Raw genomic sequence first — 20,434 nt, 5'->3', positions numbered from 1 at the left:
GGGTACCCAGGGCCCTGCCTCTGCGGCTCTGGACCCGCCCGGCCCCAGTCTGAGACGGGGCAGCCGGACACCGGCTGAGACAGCTAACTGCCCAGAGGAGGCGAGTCCAGCGGCCAGACTAGTCTAGTCCGGCTCTGGTCAGATGGACAGACCACCCTGGGGGCCGGAAGAAGGTGGGCCTGACCTCTCCCAGTGAGAACTCCGTCTGTTCCTCGTTGGGAGGTACAGTCACGATGGTGGTCGAGGTCACTCCCTCTGATTCTGGAAGAGAAAGGTCCAGGTGTGAGGCTGGCCAGGCATGGCTGGGCAGTTCTGCCACACCCGAGGCGTGGCCACCCCCAACCTGGCCTCCCGGGGCCGTGAGGCCCGAGGGGGAGCTGGGGCGCTAGGGCACCATTCGGTCCCCTCCCTCTCCCAGACCAGGTGCTGTTCTGGGGCTCGTGGGGGCCACCCCAGCCCTCCTGCGCAGACAGCTCCTCCTGACAATACCATCTCCAGCAACCCCACCCTTTCCCAGGGCTAGGGGCCACAGGAGGCTATCATTGTGGCCCCAGGTTTGCATGGATGTGCCCCCGCAGACCCCCTCCCCCCGTGGCCATCTCCTGGTCAGGGACCTCGGGAACTCGGGGACCCCCAGCTCAAGCCCCAGGCCACTTGGACAGTGGGCACTGCGACCTCTGGAGCAGGAGGCTGGGGTGGCAGAGGGTCCCTAGTTGCCCAAAGCCCCAGCGCAGGGAAGGGGGTGGGGGAAGGATGCTGGCCCCAGGGCGGCCCGGTGGGTGCAGTGGCCTGAGAGCAGCGCACTGGAGAGGGGATGGCCGAGCAGTGGACCATCTGGGGCTTCACTTCAAAGCAGGAGGAGTGGAAAGTGGGCTCAAGGGGGTTTGTATGAAGAGGAGAAAACAGCAGGGTGCTGTGTCAGGGCTGGGCCAGGGTGGGGCGTGGGGAGGGGGTCAGCCATTTCCCAGGGACCCACCGGAGCCCGAGGGGCTGCTGGGCCCTGGAAATGTAACAGTGTCCACTTTCAGGTGATGATAACATGTTCGCAGCCTCATTTTCACACTCATTTAGCCTTGTCTGTGTGCACGTTGCCTGCATGTTTTGAACATCTCTTCCCCACTGGTGGGCCATGGATCCCGGCCCGCCCCTCGGGATTTGGGGGGGCACCCCAAGAATGGCAGGCCATCCATCAGGAAGGGTAGACCCTGTTTCCTCTCATCTGAGAAGGTCTTCCTGTTGACTTTGCAAGTGAACAGACCCAGTTTGATAGGAGAGGTGAAGGTCAGCGTCCTTTCTGAGTCCTTCCCCAGCTGGGCTGCCAGCCTGGCCCTGTGGAGACCCCAGGTGCACTGCTGCGGCCTGCCCCAGGCTACCACAGGGCGGTATGCACCATTTCTGGGCCCTGGGGTCGTAAAGGCAGAGGCCCCCAGTTCTGGCTCCTCCAGTGTGGCAGACTTCTCATGCAGCCAGCAGCTGTGACTGTCACCAGGTTGGGTGGGGGCGAGTGGGTCAGCTGGCTCCCACCACCCCACTGTTTACGTCCTTGTCTGCTTCAGGAGTTACCTCGGTGAGAGCCCAGACATGGGCCCACGGGGTCCTTCCCTACGCCCTGAGTCCAGGCCAGACCCTGGGGTCAGCTGCTTCATCTTGCATGGATGCTGGCTGGGGTCCCTTGGTGACCCAGGGTGGAATCGTGTTGGTCAGTTTGCTGGGAATATGGTGCGCTTCCACTAATTCTAGAATCAGGCTTGTTAACGATTAGGAAGACTTTCATTAATCGTGTGTGCAGTGTATCTGCTCCACGCGTCCATTCTGTTCTGTCAGTCACAGAGTGGATATGTACTCACTTCCTGGAGTTAGAGGCATTTCGACATTTTAGAACATTCTCAGCAAGTAGCTCTTTAAATACTGTCTTTTCCTGATTCTAACGGACAAGTCGCTCCTTACTCATCCTCAACAGTACACGTGTTGTACTGCTTCTTTCATGTTTCCTTCTCTATCTTCTAGTTCCCTAATTGTCTCTTCAGCAGTGTCTAATCCACAGTTTAACCCAGTGATTGGGGTTTTGTTTGTTTTCAGTGATCATATTCTTACTGCTAGAAGTTTTATTTGGTTCATTTTCTTTATTTTTTTTAAAAAATAAACTTATTTATTTTTGGTTGTGTTGGGTCTTCGCTGCTGCGCGCGGGCTTTCTTTAGTTGTGGCAAGCAGGGCTACTCTTTGCTGCGGTGCACGGGCATCTCATTGCGGTGGCTTCTCTTGTTGCAGAGCACAGGCTCTAGAGCACAGGCTCACTAGTTGTGGCGCACGGGCTTAGTTGCTCCGCGGCATGTGGGATCTTCCCGGACCAGGTCTCGAACCCATGTCCCCTGCATTGGCAGGCAGATTCTTAACCACTGCGCCACCAGGGAAGTCCCTCATTTCAATTCTATTTGATCTTATTCCTTTGTGATATTTTTCAAAGTATTAAGTGTGCTTATTTTATTTTCAGTGTCTGATCATATCATATCTGAAGCATGCAAGATCGTAATGCTCTCTGTCGTTTGTGTTGAGGGATTTCTCTCCCATTTCTTTTTTTTAGTGTAAACTTCTGAAAGCTTTGACAAATGCATACAGGGTGTATCCCCCACCACAATCAAGATACAGAACGTTTCCATCACCTCCCACCCCAGCTCTCCCTGTGCCCCTTAGTAGTCAATCCCTCCCTGGCTCCTGGCAACCACTGGTCTGTGTTCTGTCCCTACAGTTTTGCTTTTTCCAGAATGACACATAAATGGAATCACATGGTTTGCAGTTTTCTGCATCTGACGTTTTTCATTAGTGCGATGTCGTGAGGTGCATCCGTGTTGTGTGTGGGTCCCCAGTTCATTCCTTTTCATTGCTGAGTAATGAATGGTGCCAGGTTGTTTATCCACTCACCAGTCAGCAGAGGGGTGCCAGGTTGTTTATCCACTCACCAGTCAGCAGACGTCGGCAATCCCAAAGAATTCACATGCAGGTTTCTGTTCGAATTTAGTTTTCATTTCTTTGGGTAAGTACCTAGGAGTGGGGTTTCTGGGTTGTACGGGGTTTGTTCGACTTTGTAAGAAATTGCTGAACTGCTCTCCACAGTGGCTACACCACTGCGCACTCCCAGCAGCAACGGACGAGAGTCACGGCAGCCCCTCACCAGCACTTGCTTCTGTCAGGGGCTGGGGTTTAATCTCGCCCTTCTAACAGGCGTGTAGTGACGGCCCATCGTGGTTCTAATTTGTTTTTCCGTCTGTCTACTGTTGTCGCGTCTTTTCATGTGCTTACTTGCCATCTACACATCTTCTTTGGTCAAGTGTCTGTTCAAGTCATTTGCCCGTTTGAAAACTGGGTTATTTGTTTTCTAATTGAGGTTTCAAAGTTCTTTATACATTTTGGATCTGTTCTTTTTTTTTTTTTTACATCTTTATTGGGGTATACTTGCTTTACGATGTGTGTTAGTTTCTGCTTTATAGCAAAGTGAATCAGTTATACATATACATATGTTCCCATATCCCCTCCCTCTTGCATCTCCCTCCCTCCCACCCTCCTTATCCCACCCCTCCAGGTGGTCACAAAGCACAGAGCTGATCTCCCTGTGCCATGCGGCTGCTTCGCACTAGCTATCTACCTTACGTCTGGTAGTGTGTATATGTCCATGCCTCTCTCTCGCTTTGTCACAGCTTACCCTTCCCCCTCCCCATATCCTCAAGTCCATTCTCTAGTAGGTCTGTGTCTTTATTCCTGTCTTACCCTTAGGTTCTTCATGACATTTTTTTTTCTTAAATTCCGTATATATGTGTCAGCATACAGTATTTGTCTTTCTCTTTCTGACTTACTTGGATCTGTTCTTTATCAGGTCAGTGATTTGCTAATATTTTCTGACAGTCAGTGGCTTATCTTTTTCTTTTTTTGCGGTACGCGGGCCTCTCACTGCTGTGGCCTCTCCCGTTGCAGAGCACAGGCTCCGGACGCGCAGGCCCAGCGGCCATGGCTCACAGTCCCAGCCGCTCCGCGGCATGTGGGATCTTCCCAGACCGGGGCACGAACCCGTGTCCCCTGCATCGGCAGGCAGACTCTCAACCACTGCGCCACCAGGGAAGCCCTCAGTGGCTTGTCTTTCATTCTCTTATCAGTCTGTTTAGAAGAGCAGATAGTTTTAGCTTTGATGAAGTCCAGAGGTTTTTTTTTTTTTTTTTTTTGGATGTACAGTTTATAGTTTAAACCGTACAGTTTAAAGAATGGCTCATGCTTTTGATGTCATACCTAAGAAATCTTTGCCCAAACCAAGGTTACACAGATTTTCTCCTGTGTTTCTTTTAGAAGTTTTATAATTTTAGGTTTTACATTTAGATCTATGATTTTGAGCAGTTTTTGTTTACAGCGAGAGGAATGGATGGAGGTTAATTTGGGAGCATATGTTTATCTAATTGTTAAGGTCTCATTTGAGGACAAGACTTTCTTTCTCCAAGGAATTACCTTTGCATATTTGTGTGGGTCTATTTTTGGACCCTTTATCCTGTCCCACTGAAACCCTGTGTCTCTCCCTCTGCCAATATCACGCTATGTGTTACTCCAGCTTTAGAGGAAGTCTTGAAATCAGGTAGTCTGAGTCTTCTAACTTTGTTCTTTTTCAAAATTGTTTGTTATTTTAGGTCCTTTAGATTTCTATATAAATTTTATTTGTTTAAAAATTTTTATTTATTATTTATTTTGGCTGCACTGGGTCTTAGTTGCAGCACACAGGATCTTTAGTTGCGGCATGCATGCGGGATCTAGTTCCCCGACCAGAGATCGAACCCAGGCCCCCTGCATTGGGAGCTTGGAGTCTTACCCACTGGACCACCAGGGAAGTCCCTCCATATAAATTTTAGAATCAGCTTGTCAATTCCCATAAAAAGCCCTGCTAGATTTTGATTAGAATTGCATTCATCTATAGCCAGTTTTGGGAGAACCGACCTCTTAACAATATTGAGTCTTTCCATCCACAAGCTCCATGGATCTCCCAATTTATTGAGGCCTTTGATTTCTTTCATCAGAGTTTTGTAGTTTTCAGCATACAGACCCTGAACATTTTTTCTTAGCTTTATAACTTACTAGTTCATGTTTTCGGTGCTCTTATAAATGATACTTATAAAAATTTAATTTCCAATTGTTAATTTCTATCTAGAAATGTGCTTGATTTTTGTATATTGTATCCTGTGACCTTGCTAAACGCACTAGTTCTGTAACTTTTGGGGGATTCTTTGAGATATTCTAGATAGACAGTCATGTTGTCTGTGAATAAAGCTGATTTTTTTTCTTTTCAAATTTTATTTCTTTTATTTCCTTTTCTTGCCTTATTGCACTGAATAGCTATGAGTGAATGAGCATCTTTGCTGTACTCCCAACCTTCAGGAGAAGCATTCAATCTTTCATCAAGTATGATGGTAACTGTTAGGTTTTTTTGTTTTTTTTTTTTTTTGCGGTACGCGGGCCTCTCACTGTTGTGGCCTCTCCCATCGCGGAGTACAGGCTCCGGACGCGTAGGCTCAGCGGCCATGGCTCACGGGCCCAGCCGCTCCACGGCACGTGGGATCTTCCCGGACCGGGGCATGAACCCGTGTCCCCTGCATCGGCAGGCGGACTCTCAACCACTGTGCCACCAGGGAAGCCCAGGTTTAGTTTTTGTTTCTTGTTTTTCAAAGATGCCCTTCATCAGGTTGAGGAAATTTTCTTCTACTCCTAGTTCACTGAGATCTTCCATCACAAATGGATGTGGAATTTTGTCAAAAGCTTTTTCTCCATCTGTTAAGACGATCATAATGTTTTTTCTTCTTTCTTCTGTTGATATGGTGAATAATATTGGATGATTTTTCTTTTTTTTTTTTGCGGAGCACAGGCTCCAGACGCGCAGGCTCAGCGGCCATGGCTCACGGGCCTAGCAGCTCTGCGGCATGTGGGATCTTCCCGGACCGGGGCATGAACCCGTGTCCCCTGTATCGGCAGGCGGCCTCGCAACCACTGCGCCACCAGGGAAGCCCAATATTGGATGATTTTTGAATGCTGAACCAGCCTTGTGTTCGGAGGACAGACCCCGCTTGCTTATGATGTATTATCCTTTCTCACATCCTGCTGGATCCATCTGCTAGTATCGTAATGAAGAGGCAGAGGAGGTTTTGACTGTGAGCACGTGCTTCCTGGCACTTTACCTGTGGAGCTCCTTGAGTTCTGAGCTGAAGCTGCACTTCTCCAGAGAGGGTTGGCCTTTGTGTGGCTGGGCCCCGAAGCTCTTCCAACCTGGGACCACTTTCCCCTAAAGTCTCAGCTGGAGACAGCACGGGGTCACAGGTCCAGGCTGCAGACCCACACGGAACTGGCTGATGGTTTTCTTCTCTTTTTTTAAAAAAATAAATTGATTTATTTATTTATTTTTGGCTGCACTGGGTCTTTGTTGCTGCGCGCGGGCTTTCTCTAGTTGCATCGAGTGGGGGCTACTCTTTGTTGCAGTGCGCGGGCTTCTCATTGCGGTGGCTTCTCTTGTTGCCGAGAACGGGATCTAGGCACGTGGGCTTCAGTAGTTGTGGCATGCAGGCTCAGTAGTTGTGGCTCGCTGGCTCTAGAGCGCAGGCTCAGTACTTGTGGCCCACAGGCTTAGTTGCTCTGTGGCATGTGGGATCTTCCCGGACCAGGGCTCGTACCCTTGTCCCCTGCATTGGCAGGCGGATTCTTAGCCGCTGCGCCACCAGGGACGTCCTGGCTGATGGTTTTCAACCATCAAGGTGACCCCCTCGCCACCTTTAAAGGGCAAGGGGCCCACGCTGCTGCTTCCTTGCTGCTCTGCTCTGGGGCAGCTCATACTCGTGATGTACTTGTCCGCCATGTGTGCAGCCCTCTGAGGCAGACCCTTTGCTCTGAGCACTCCTGCCACGCCCCATGCTGCAGCCGTGGGGAAGGTTCTGGGCCAGCAGGTCTCAGGGGCCCACGCTGGGAGCTGCACAGCTGATGTGAGGACCCCCACGAACCTCCCGTGGGGGGTGGCCCAAACTCCACTCGGAAGGTGGCCCCTCCTGACGTGTGGTGCTGGGGGTCAAGGCCAGCTGACCCCCTGAGCCAGCACAGGAGGCAGAGGAGGTGAGGAGGGAGCCCTACCCACTCACCCTCTGTCCCCCTGGGAACAGAACCATCTGTGTGCACCGCAGTATCTCTCCTCTCTCCATGTTTTGTAATCTCTGTTCTGATCCGCTGATCCATGTGTCCTTGTCTGGACCACACTGTCCTGATTACTGTAGATTTAAAGTACGTCTTGAAGCCACGTGTGAGTTTACAAAAACGGTCTTTTGAAAGATGCTTTCCTGGAGTATTAGAAAAATACCGAGGCAGGGGTCCCATGCACCCCTGCATCCCACGTTCACACCAACGTTTATCAACAGCCCCCCAGGGGCTTCCCTGGTGGCGCAGTGGTTAAGAATCCGCCTGCCAATGCAGGGGGACACGGGTTCAAGCCCTGGTCTGGGAAGATCCCACATGCCGCGGAGCAACTAAGCCTGCAAGCCACGACTGCTGAGCCCGAGTGCCACAACTACTGGAGCCTGCATGCCTAGAGCCCATGCTCTGCAACAAGAGAAGCCACTGCAATGAGAAGCCCGCACACTGCAACAAAGAGTAGCCCCCGCTCGATGCAACTAGAGAAAGCCCGCACGCAGCAACGAAGACCCAACGCAGCCGAAAATAAATTAAAAATAAAATAAACAAATTTATACATAAAGAAAACATATGGAAATGCAAGTACCTAAAATATCCAAAGCAAATACCTTGCCAAAAAAAAGAGCAAAGTTGGGTGACTTAACACTACGTGGCTTCAAGGCTAACCCTAGAGCTACAGTAATCCAGGTGGACAGTGCTGGTCAGGAGCGGTAAATGGGTCAACCGATCGCATACAGAGTCCAGAAGTACACCCACACTTTCAATCCATTTGCAACAAAGATAACAAATCAATCCACCAGGGAAAGGAAAGTATTTTCAACCTGTTTTGCAGGAACAATGGGACATACACGTGGGAAAAAGAAGAGCCTTGGCATCTACCTCACATCACACACAGAAATTAGCTGGACCACAGACCCAAACGTCAGAGCCATGTCTTATGTCCTTGGGATAGGGGAAAAGTTGCTATAAAGGCATAAAGCACACACCTCAAAAGAAATGATGGGTAGATTTGCAAACATTAAAATTAAGAACTTTGGGACTTCCGGGACTTCCCCGGTGGTCCAGCGGTTAAGACTCTTTGCTCCCAATGCACGGGGCCTGGGTTCAATCCCTGGTCAGGGAACTAGATCCCGCACGCATGCCACAACTAAGAGTTAGCATGACGCAACTAAAGATCCCTCATGCCGCAACGAAGATCCTGCGTGCCGCACCTAAGACCCGGCGCAGCCAAATAAATAAATAAGTAGAACTTTGGGAGTTCCCTGGCAGTCCAGCGGTTAACACTCTGCACTTCCAATGCGAGGGGTGCGGGTTTGATCCCTGGTTGGGGAACTAAGATCCCACATGCCACGTGGCACGGCCAAAAAAATAAATAAATGAAAAATAAAATAAAATGAAGAACTCTGACTTAAGAAAAGAGATCATAAAGGGAGTAAAAGGACGAGCCACGACTTCGACTTGGAGGCAATCTTTGCAACCTCCTAACTGACAAAGGCGAAGTATACAGGATCTGGAAAGAACTCCTATGAATAAATAAGAAAGGACAAACAACCCCGTAGAAAAGTGGGTGAAAAGCTTGAACAGGCATTTCATACAAAAGAAAATACAAATGGTAAACAGGCACCTGGAAAGACAGGCAACCTCACCGGCGGCGTGAGCAGTGCAGACGGGAGCCTCCCTTCCCAGGCCTCCAGACCGACCCGCGGAGCTGCCCAGTGGGACCCAGCCACGGGCCGCGGGTGGCTGCGAGCTCTTGAAATGTGGCTCCTGGGAAGGAGGAACGAAATTCTCCTATTACTTAATTTTGGTTAATTTAAATCTGAATAGCCAGATGTGACTAGTGGCAGCTGCACTGGGTAGCGCAGTCCCAGCTGCAGCCACGCGGGACAAGAACAGACGCAGTAATAAGAGTGAGGCCGCGCGTCCCCCGCGATGCGGCAAAGACACGCCCCAGGGAGACTCACACACTTGGAGACGCCGCCTGAGCCCCTGCGCGCACGGCCCGCGCCGTGAAGTCCCCCTGATGTGAGCCGGTGGGGGTGGCCTGTGACCGAGGCATGTTCGTGAGAGGAGCCGCTACGCAGAGGACCCCCGCCCAGTCCACGTGGACGCCCCACAGAGCTCAACGCTACACAACCAGACAACTCAGGATGTGCTCCCGCGGCTCCGAAGCTGGGGAAATGCAGCCCTTTCTGACCGTGAGCGTGGAGGGAAAAGGCAAAGGGAGGCAAGGGAACGCTGAAGACAACGCCAGAGGGACGCCCCTGGGGAGGCGGTGTGTCCGGTGAGCGCGGCCGCCTGGGCCCTCGTCCTCCTCAAGCTCCGCCTGGGCTCGGGCTGCCGACTTCCTGGCTCTTCTTTAAACTGTCCTCACGTGTTACATGCACTTGACTTCCGGACGGAGCCAGCCTGGGGCCTTCAGCGACCCCATCAGCAGAGCCCCCGGCCCCTTCCCCATCCCCTCCCTCCCTCCGCCAGGCAGGGCTCCTCAGATGTCCCACCAAGGGCAGGGAGGAGGGCAGCTCCCCTGTGGCCAGCCTGGTGGTCCAAAGCATTTCCTTTAAGTCTTCTGTTAGCTTAAATGTGGATGCGAATTTTAATCCACTCCATAACCAGTATGTAGTTGAATATATAAATGCATATGTATATCTTCTTACTCACTTAAAACTGGAGCCCGGAAAAACTCTGCGCCGCCCAGCCCCCGGTACCACACTGGCACAACCGGCCTTCGCCGGACGCAACCGTGCTTGGAGTGGCTCCCGGAATCTGTCCCTCTGGGGCCCTCCGACCCGGCCTGCCAGCCCCTCTGCCCGTCAAACGGCTGGGGCTCGGGGCCCTGCGGCCAAGGTGGCCCAGGGCTGCGTGCTGAGCGCAGGCCGCGGGCCCGGCTCACCTACGGGGCGCCCCTCCTCCTTCTCCTTTATGTCCAGTTTTCCAGACTCCTTCTGGCTCGGCACATCTGCGGGCACGGACTCATTGCCCGCCGTCAGCTGCTTGGAAAAACTGGTGGCGACGTTACTGTCAAAACCCTTGTCTTCATATGTGAAGTTACTGCTCTGAAAAAGAGAACGTGACACCTTTACTGGCAGTTTCCACTTGCCTTTCCCATCAACCGTCCGCACCCGCCATCTGGGGAGGGCCACGTTGAGAGCCTGGCCGTATCCGGGCTGGGGGCCGCGGGCTCCCACAGTACCCCTCAACCGCTCTCTGGCGACCCGTGCCGGGCTCGTCCGGGGCTCAGGGCCCCTCTCGCCCAGGCGGGCTCCGCCTTGGCCCTGTCCCAGAGCCTGCTGCATGTGTGCACGCAGCCAAGTTCCTCCAGGACACCTGCTCTTCCCCCACATGGGCTTGGGCCCCCACAGGCTCCAGCCCCGAGCTCTCCTGGCTTCAGCTCAGATCCCAGCAGGCTGAGAGCGGCCCAACCCCACCTCTGCTCCTTTCCCAGAGGTCACTGGCCCCCAGTCCTTTCCCCTGGGCTCACAACAGACCAACGGAGTGCCTGCCGCGTGCAACTCAGGGGCCACGGGGGGACACACAGGGCACTGCCTGGGTGGAGCTGCCGTCCAGCCGGACAGACACCCACCAGGAGAGGGCTGGTGCCCGCGGGGAGCCCTGAGGGCCCAGGCAGTTGTCCTCACCCCCAAATAATCCCCCCCAGTGTCCATTGGCTGTGCTGGAAGTTGTCTCCACTGATGGGGTCTCACCTGTTTCCGCTTCCTCAGCAGCACACGTGCACAGCCTTCCCGTGAGAGGACCAGGGCCCCCCTCGCACCTTTGGGAGAGGTGCAGGTGCGGGGCAGGGTTTGCTGGGCTTTTCAGCCTGGGGTGTCTGGGCTGGACCGCCCGTCCCCACAGGCTGGGACTTTAGGGCCTGGAGCGCTTGGCCACCACCTTGCCAACACGTATGACGGGACAGCATCCTGCTGCCCTAGGTGCACTCCTTACGGAGACAGATCTCTTCTGCCTAGACTGACCGGAGGCCGTCCTGCTTCTGGGCCTTCTCCCGCCCACATCGGCGTGGCCCCTTTACACTCGTGGGACTGTGTCTCGGGGCGGGAGATGTCACATGCTGCCCTTGGCCGGGCAGCCACGGCACTGACCAGGAGCAGCAGCACACTCACCGTGCTGAAGACCGACGGGGACGTGTCCATCTCACAGCACTCTGATGCCAGGAGAAACCTGAACCCGGTGCCCAAGCCCCCGAGGTTGGTCAGCGTGACGGTCCGGGATGCAGTCTCACCCACCACGCAGCTGCCGAAGTCGATGAGCTCCTTGTCGAGGGACAGCTGCCCAAGGACCCCGAGTGAGCCAGGGTGACCACGCCAGGCTCACAGCAAGCTCTCCTCTCCCACCTGTCACCCTGCACCCCTGAGGGGACACAGGAGCGCCGGCTGCCTCTGGCTCATGGGGGGAGGCAGGGCCTCTGCACAGCCCAGGACACAGTCCACATCCCAGAAATCATAGACTGTGTACTGATCATGGCAGTTTGGGAGCACCTGAGTGCAAGTTTTGAAAAGTCAGAGACTTCCCTGGCGGCGCAGGGGTTAAGAATCTGTCTGCCAGTGCAGGAGACACGGGTTCAAGCCCTGGTCCAGGAAGATCCCACATGCTGAGGAGCAACTAAGCCTGCGTGGCACAACTACTGAGCCTGCGCTCTAGAGCCCACACGCCACAACTACTGAAGCCCGTGCTCCACAGCAAGAGAAGCCACCGCAATGAGAAGCCCGCGCACCGCAACGAAGAGTAGCCCCCGCTCAGCGCAACTAGAGAAAGCCTGTGCAGAGCAACGAAGACCCAACGCGGCCAAAAATAAATAAAATAAATAAATTTATTAAAGAAAAAACTGACATTACATTACATTACATTACACAGCTTACGTTAAAAAACAAGACAGGGAGTTCCCTGGCGGTCCAGCGGTTGGGACTCTGAACTTTCACTGTGGAGGGCCAGGGTTTGACTGCTGGTCGGGGAACTAGGATCCCGCGAGCCGCATGGTGCAGCCAAAAAACCAAAACCAAAACCAAAACCAAACATAAAACAAGACAGATCTCAAGTCAACAACTTATGTTTGCTACTGAAGAAATCAGGAAAAGAACAAACTAAATCCAAAACTAGCAGACAGAAGAAAATAATAAAGATCAGAGCAGAGACAAACAAAAGAGAGAATAGAAAAATAAAGAAAATTAATGAAATCAAAAGTTGGTTCTTCAAAAGATCAACAAAATTGACAAACTTCTGCTACATGGACTAAGAAAAGAAAGACTCAAATTACTAAAATCAGAAATGAAAGTGGGGACATTAATACTGATTCTACAGAAGTAAAAAGCATTGTAAGTGAGTACTATAAACACTCATACCAACAACCTGCAACAAACCCAGATGAAATGTACAAATTCCTAGAAAACAAAAACCTACCAACACTGAACCAGAAAGAAATCAGACAATTTGAAGAGACCTGTGACTAGTAAGAACATTGAATGTATCATAAAAAATCTCCTGACAAAGAAGAGCCCTGAACCTGATGGCGTCACTGATGAATTCTACCAAACACTTAAAGAATACCAACCCTTCTCAAACTTTCCAAAAAACTGAAGAGGTAGAAACACTTCATAACTCATCTAGGAGGCTGGCATAACCCTGATACCAAAGCCAGACAAAGATACCACAACAAAAGAAAAGTACAGACCAAAATGCCTTATGAATATTGATTGCAAAAACCCTCAACAAAATATTAGCAAACAGAATATACACAATGACCAAGTGGAATTTATTCCTGGAATGTAAGGATGGTTGAATGTAAAAATATCAATCAATGAAGTATGTGACATCAGCAAAATGAAGGGGAAAAACCCACATGATTATCTCAATTGATGAAGAAAAAGCATCTGACAAAATTCAACACGCTTTTATAATAAAAGCACTCAACAAAATAGGAATAGAAAGAAACTACCTTAATATAATAAAAACCAAATATGAAAGCAACATAACATAATATTGCAATAAAACATAACATAATATTCAATGGTGAAAGACTGAAAGCTTTTACTTTAAGATGAGGAATGAGGGAAGGATGCCTGCTTTCCCCACTTCTATTCGACATAGTACTAGAAATTCTAGCCACAGCAATTAGTCAAGAAAAAAACGGTATCCAAGTTGGAAAGGAAGAAGTAAAATTATCTCTGTTTGCAGATTACATGATCTTATACGCAGAAAATCCTAAAGACTCCACAAGAAAGCTGTTAGATCTAATAAACAAATTCATCAAAGTAGCAAGATACAAAGTCAACACACAAGAATCAGTTGCATTTCTGTACATGAACAGTGAACAATCTGAAAAGGAAATTACAAAAACAAATCCATTTACAATGACATAAAAAAAGAATAAAATTTTTAAGAGTTATCTTAGCCAAGGAGGTGAAAGGCTTGTACCATAAAACTACAAAACATTGTTGGAAGAAGACATAAATAAATGGAAACACATCCCACATTCATGGACTGTAAGACTTACTATTGTTAAGAAATCAATATTACCCAAAGCAATCTACAGATTCAATGCAATCCCTATCAAAATTCAAATGACATTTTTTAAGGCAACAGGAAAATCCATTCTAATATTCATATGGAATCACAAGGGACCCAGAATAGCCCAAACAATCTTGAAAAGGAGGAACAAAACTGGAGGAGTCATTCTTCCTCATTTCAAAACTTACTGCAAAGCTACAGTGATCAAAACAGTGTGGCACTAGCATAAAGACAGACGTACAGACCAATGGAGTAGAACAGAGAGCCTAGAAATAAACCCTCACATATATGGTCAAATAACTTTTGACAAGGGTGCCAAGACCATTCAATGGGGGAAAAGACAGTCTTTTCAACAAATGGCCCTGGGAAAAGTGGATGTCCACATGCAAAAGAATTACCTAATTCCATACACAAAAATTAACTTAAAATGGATCAAGGGCCTAAATATAAGACCTAAAACAATAAAACCCTTAGAAGAAAACAAAGGGTAAAATCTTCACAACACTGAATTTGGTAATAATTTCTTAGATACGACACCAAAGGTGCAGGCAATGAAAGAAAAAATGGACAAACTGGACTTCATGAAAGTTGAAAAAATTTTTATATCAAAAGACATTTTCTATAGAGTAAAATGACAGCCCAGAGAATGGGAGAAAATATTTGCAACTCATATATCTGATAAGGGGTTAATACCCAGAACGCACAGAGAACTCCTAAAACTCAACAACAACAAAACAAATGACAACCAAATTCAAAATGAGTAAAGGACTTGAATAGACATTTTTCCGAGGAAGACATACCCATGGCCAACAAGCACATGAAAAGATGCTCAACATCACTGATCATCAGGGAAATGCAAATCAAAGCTACAATGAGACACCACCTCACACCAATCAGGATGGCTCCTGTCAAAAAACCCCAGAAAACAACAAGTGCTGGTGAAGACGTGGAGAAATTGGAACTCTTGTGCACTGTTTGTGGGAATGTAAGATGGTGCAGCTACGTAGAAAACAGTGTGGAGGTTCCTCAAATAGAACTACCATAGTTGCTGCTCCTGTCCCATTGTCACATGCCCCTCCCCCTCTCCTGAAGTGACTCCAGGGGACTTAAAGGGCCAGCACACTTTCTTTCCTCCCCTCCTTCATTTTTCTCTTTTTCCTCATTTGTGAGTCAGATATTAAAGTTTAGGACAGGGAAAACCAGGAAGTGACCAGGCACGCCTAGGGAAAGGCTCAGAAGAGACCTGGGAAGACAGTAAGGTTACATCTCAGGCTGACCCTCAGCACAGAGAGAGCTGACAGCAGTCAAAAGGCAAAGAAACAGAAACAATAACAAAACACAGCAAACCCTGGAAAAGGGGAAAACCTGATTTCCAGAGTTACCACATTATTAGATTCAAATGTCCAGTGCTCCACAATCATACAAGGAAACAGAAAGTATGATTCATTCAAAGAAAAAATAAATCAACAGAAACTGTCCCTGAAAAGGACTTGATGGCAGGTCTACTTGAGCAGGACTTTGACACAACTGTCTTAAAGATGCTCAAAGAGGGAAAGGAGGTAAAGGAAGGTGTGAAGGGAGTCAAGAAAATGATGTGTGAACAAAATGGAAATGCCAACGTTTCTAAAAAGAAACAACAACAAAAATCTGGAGCTGAAAAGTACCAGAACTGAAGTGAAAACTCAGTAGCAGGATTCAGAGGTGGATCTGATCAGGGAGAAGACAGAATCCGGGAACCTGGAGACGGGACAATGGGGTCATCGAGGCTGAGGAAGAGGAAGAAAAAAGGCTGAAGAAAAGTGAACAGAGCCTGAGGGGTCTGTGGGACACCATCAAGGGGCCACTATACGCATTGTGGGGTCCTAGGAGGAGGAGAGAAAAGGGCAGAGAGAGAATACTTCAAAAAATAATGGCCGAAAGGTTCCGGCATTCGATGAAAGGTATGATATAAACATCCAAGAAGTTCAACAAACCCCAAGTAGGATGAACTCAAAGAGACTCGTGTTGAGACACCTTCTAATCGGACTGTTAAAGGCCAGAGAAAGAGAGAAAATCTTGACAGCAGCAAGAGAGAAATGACCCGTCACACACAAGGAGCCTGAGGAACATCATGGGCAGGTTTCTCATCAGACTCTTTGGAGGCGAGGGCGCCGTGAGCCCATTTATTCAAAGTGCTCAAGGAAGAAAAATGTCAGTCGAGCATCCTACAACCTTTAAAAGTGAGGAAGAAATCAAGACAGTCCCGGATAGACAAAAGCTGCGGGAGTTCCTCACCACAGACTCGCCTGCAGGAAATGCCCCAGCGAGCCCCGCAGGTGAGAGGAAAGGGCCCCAGACAGTAACTCCAAGCTCTGCAGAGGGAAACACGTGGGCAATTATGGAAGCTGGTGTCACTGTCGCAATGGTTTGTAACTGCACTTTTAGTTCCTACATGGTTTAAAACACTAATACATTATTTTAAAAAGCAATTATTAGTCTAAAAGCTAGTGTTACTGTAACTTTGGTTTGTAACTCCACATTCTGTTTTCTATATAACTTAAGAAACTAATGCATTTAAAAATTTTAGTTCATGTTACTGGACACGCAAGTTATACAAATGTAATTCTGTGACATCAGTGACTGCGCAGAGTAGGAGCAAAGTTGTAAAGCAGCAGGGTTTTCGTAAGCTGTCGAAGTCGGCTAATACAAACCCAAGTCAGACTGTTATAACTCTAGGATGTTCAATGTAATCTCACGGGAACCGCAAAGAAAATACGTGAAAGGAGATGAGAAAGGAATTTAAACACTTCACTGCATAAAATCAACTAAACATAAAGGAGACAGTCGCGCAGGAAATGAGGGACAAAAGAGCTATGCGGCCATGAAAACAAACAGCAAAAGGACAGAAGCAAAGCCCTCCACAGCAATCAGCCTGAAAAGGAAGGAAACTCTGACCCAGGCTACAACGTGGGTGGACCTTGAGGGCACTGTGCTCAGTGAAACAAGCCAGTCACAAAGGGGACAATACTTGTGATTCCACTTGTAGAAGGCACTTAGCGCCATCGTGTTTGTAGAGACAGAAAGCAGAATGGAGGTCGCCAGGGGCCGGAGGGAGCGCTTAGTGGGGACAGAGCTTCGGTTTGGCAAAACGAAGAGCTCTGGTGAGGGCTGCGCAACAGCGTGAAATGCTTAGCACCCCTGCTGTGCACTAGAAATGGTTACAGCGGTATAAAAAAGAGACTTAAGAACCTAATAATCCCATGCAGTGTGTGAGCCTGACTGTACCCCAGCTTAAAAAATCACAGCTATAAAAGCTGGTTTGGGGACATCTCAGTACATTGGAATGTGCACTGGTGACAGGCGATAGCTAGGAGTGTGGTTAATTTTATTCTAGATGCTGACATTTTATAAGGGTGGGCGCTGAGTGCTGTGATATCGCTAAGTCACTTGGAAGTGGGCCAGCAAACACAGACAGGTGGACAGCTGAGGCAAGTGGGGCACATGCTGACAATGACTGGACTCTGGAAGTGGGTACATGGATATACATTGTACTCTTCTTTCTGCTCTTCATTACTTTGAAACTTTTCTTAATTAAAAGAAAAAATCCATTCTGCACAGCAAAGGAAATCACCAACAAAATGAAAAGGCAACCTATGGAATGGGAGAAATTATTTACAAATCACATACCTGATAAAGGGTTAATATCCAAAATATATGAAGAACTCACACAACTGAATAGCAAAAACAAACAAACAAAAAAACAAACAATCTGATTTACAAATGGGCAGAGGAACTGAATAGATATTTTTCCAAAGAAGACATCCAAATGGCCAGCAGGTACATGAAAGGTGGTCAGTATCACTAGTCATCAGAGAAGTGCAAAGCAAAACCACAGTGGGACATCACCTTATACTGCTGGAATAGCTATTATCAAAAAGAAAGAAATAACAAGTGTTGGAGAGGACGTGGAGAAAAGGGAACCCTCGTGCACTGTTGGTGGGAATGAAATTAGTGCAACCACTACGGAAAACAGTATGGGGGTTCCTCAAAAAATTAAAAGTAGAATTACCATATGATCCAGCAATTCCACTTCTGGGTATTTATCCAAAGGCATGAAATTGGTATCATCAGAAGAGTTGCGTGCATGCCCATGTTCACGGAAGCACCATTTACAAAAGTCAAGACATGGAAGCAACCTAAGCGGCCATCGATGGATGGATGGATAAAGAAGATGTGGTGCATATGAAACGGAACGTTATTCAGCCATTAAAAAGGAAACCTTGCTATTTGCGACAACCTGGATGATACTGAGCTAAGTGAAATAAGTCAGGCAGAAAAGACAGATACTGTATGATCGCACTTATATGTGGAATCTAAAAAACGTGGAACTCACAGATACAAAAACAGATGGTGGTTCCCAGAGGCAGGGGTGGAGGTGGGCAAAATGGGTGAAGGGGGTCCAAAGGCACAAACTTCAGTTATAAGGTCTGGGGATGTAAGATGCAGCATGGCGACTAGAGCTCAAAAAAAGAAAGGAATCAAAGGGACCCCACAGAGCTTTCAGGAGGAGCAGGGTCTCCTCTGACCCGGGGTTCCTGCAATCTGGGCTCCACACAGCACAGGACTCGCCTGGACGTTTCCAGCGTTGCCACGGGTGCCCACCTCCCAGGCTGGACGCCTCAGGCCCCGGCCGCCCACCCTCCCAACCCGGACGCTTGGTGAGAACTCACGGAGCATTTCTTCGCTGAACATTTCAGTGGCACGGAAAACCTGCCCGTCTGAGCCAGAAACGAGACGTTTCCTTCCAGATCTTTGTTTACCTAGAAAGTAAAACCACCCAACCACGCACATGCTCGCAGCCCTCCGCGGGGACATGCGCTGTCCGCACAGGCACAGCCACCACCACCCGCCCGAGGGAGGGGTCCATCCGCGGGGACATGCGCTGTCCACACAGGCATGGCCACCACCCCCGCCCGAGGGAGGGGTCCACGGAGCGCGCCCCCTCGGACCCGCTAGCATGAGTGCTCACACCTGGCAGCCAGCGGCACAGAGGAGCCGCCTTGTCACCCTGCTGGCATTGAGGGACATTCCAATACGTTTTGGGCATAAAACCCCCCTAACGGGGGCCCGCGTGACCCCTTCTGAGGTGTGTCCCTCCTCCGTCACAGCACTCTGTGGAGACTGGGGGGCAGCGGAGACCCCGATTCCACCCACCACCCTCTTGCGACAGGGTGAGAAAACCCCCTTTTCCACGGCTTGGCCTCAACACTCACCGTGGGCTTGAAGGTGACAAGCACTTCACAGGACATGCCGGCTGGCATGGGACCAGGGGGGTCAAAGCTGCAGGTGCAATGAAGGCGGGAGGTGAGCGCCCTGTGCTCGTGCAGAAGCCACTGTCCAAACAGCTGGCGCCCCAGAGGGGCTTTGGGGCCCCCCCTCTCGCCTGTCCTGGGTGCTGAGCCCCTGCTGCCTCGCCAGGACTCAATTCACAGGAGATGCTCGAGGAACACCTGAGAGTCAGTTGTGTGAGTGAAGGGCTGAGGGAAGGAAGGAAGGAAGCGGGGAGGGGAGGGGGGGAGGGAGGGAGGAGGAAGGGGGGAGGGAAGGGGGAGGAGGGAGGGAGGGAGGGAGGGAGGGAGGGGGAGGGAGGGGGAGGGAAGGAGGGAGGGGGAGGGAGGGAGGAGGAAGGGGGGAGGGGGGGAGGGAGGAAGGAGGCAAGTCCCCAGGGGCCAACTCCAGAGGGACAGATGCTCTGGGGTGAGCAGTGGTCACAGTCCCCCCAAGAACACGTGCGAGGCCTGAACCAAGGATCTAGGGTTTTAGGATCAAGGTCAGGTGTGTGAGACAGGTAGGGAGCTGGGACTGTGGGCCCTGCATTCAGCTGGAGCCCTCTGAGCTCCACTTTCAGTGAAAGACCCAGAAAAACAGCCCCACCTTCCTGGGGACACTTGGAGGGACTTGGTCTGGATTTGGGTGAGAAAAAGAAGCCCCTCACAAAGTTTCTAACACAAAGTCCATTTTCACAAGGTTGGATGTTACCTACTGTACTTTGTACAGAAATAACACAAGCTAAAAATGTAATATAAAAATCTGTCCCTGGCTGGCAGCATCCCAGTGGCAGCAGGAAGAAGCAAATCCAAACCTCCTCGGATCGGGAGGTAAGCATTGTGATGTCAGACTAACAGAGGCCCGAGGGTGGAGCCTCAGCCGTGGGAAGATTCGAACCCAGATTTCAACGTCCGCGCAGAGACCAGCACGAAACACGGCGAGGGGCAGGGCCAGACTCCAAGGATGTCAGGCAGTAGAAAGACGCAGAGAATTACAGACGTGAGAAAAGAACAAGAAATACCAGCTGATCTGAAAAAGAACTTAGAATTTTCAGAAATGAGAAATACGGCAACTGAAGTTAGACACATAACAAGCAATTTCAACAGCCGATTAGATACGACCAAGGACAGAAGTACTCAACAGAGGGACGGACCCCGGGAAACACTGACAAACCTGCTCAGGGAGATGACGGGGCGGGGGGGGGGATGTGAGACAGGCGTCAGGAGGTGTGGGGGGCACAGAACAGACAGGGCTCGAATCGGAACACGGGGGCAGGTCTGTGAGGATGGGAGGTAGGCGACATCTGAAGGGACAGGGCGGAGAAATGCCCACAGCTGTTCAAAGAGCTGAATCCTCCCATCGGGAAGCACAGGGAGTTCTAAGCAGCCCTAGGAAAGGTCAGTCCACACC

At 49.9% G+C, this 20,434-nt stretch overlaps 1 protein-coding gene across 7 annotated transcripts in view; it reads right to left on the bottom strand.

The window, feature by feature from the left end:
- The window catches only part of CFAP74 (cilia and flagella associated protein 74), a 79,791-nt gene that overhangs the window by 24,239 nt on the left and 35,118 nt on the right, over window positions 1-20,434 (bottom strand). For all 7 annotated transcript variants that reach the window (XR_009558893.1, XM_060284170.1, XM_060284161.1 and 4 more), the window contains exons 14-18: window positions 18,970-19,036; window positions 18,427-18,516; window positions 11,317-11,481; window positions 10,089-10,251; window positions 185-261 (exon numbers count right to left, since the gene is read on the bottom strand). Coding sequence is in view for 6 of the 7 variants with exons in the window: in XM_060284170.1 (XP_060140153.1) it covers window positions 185-261; window positions 10,089-10,251; window positions 11,317-11,481; window positions 18,427-18,516; window positions 18,970-19,036 (562 nt within the window). In the remaining variant the exon portion in view is untranslated. The remainder of the gene's footprint in view (window positions 1-184; window positions 262-10,088; window positions 10,252-11,316; window positions 11,482-18,426; window positions 18,517-18,969; window positions 19,037-20,434) is intronic.

This window comes from Globicephala melas, chromosome 1 (genome assembly GCF_963455315.2).
Source record: "Globicephala melas chromosome 1, mGloMel1.2, whole genome shotgun sequence".
Lineage (NCBI taxonomy): Eukaryota > Metazoa > Chordata > Mammalia > Artiodactyla > Delphinidae > Globicephala > Globicephala melas.
Note: the sequence above shows the minus strand (reverse complement) of the source record. Positions and strands in the feature narration are given on the sequence as shown.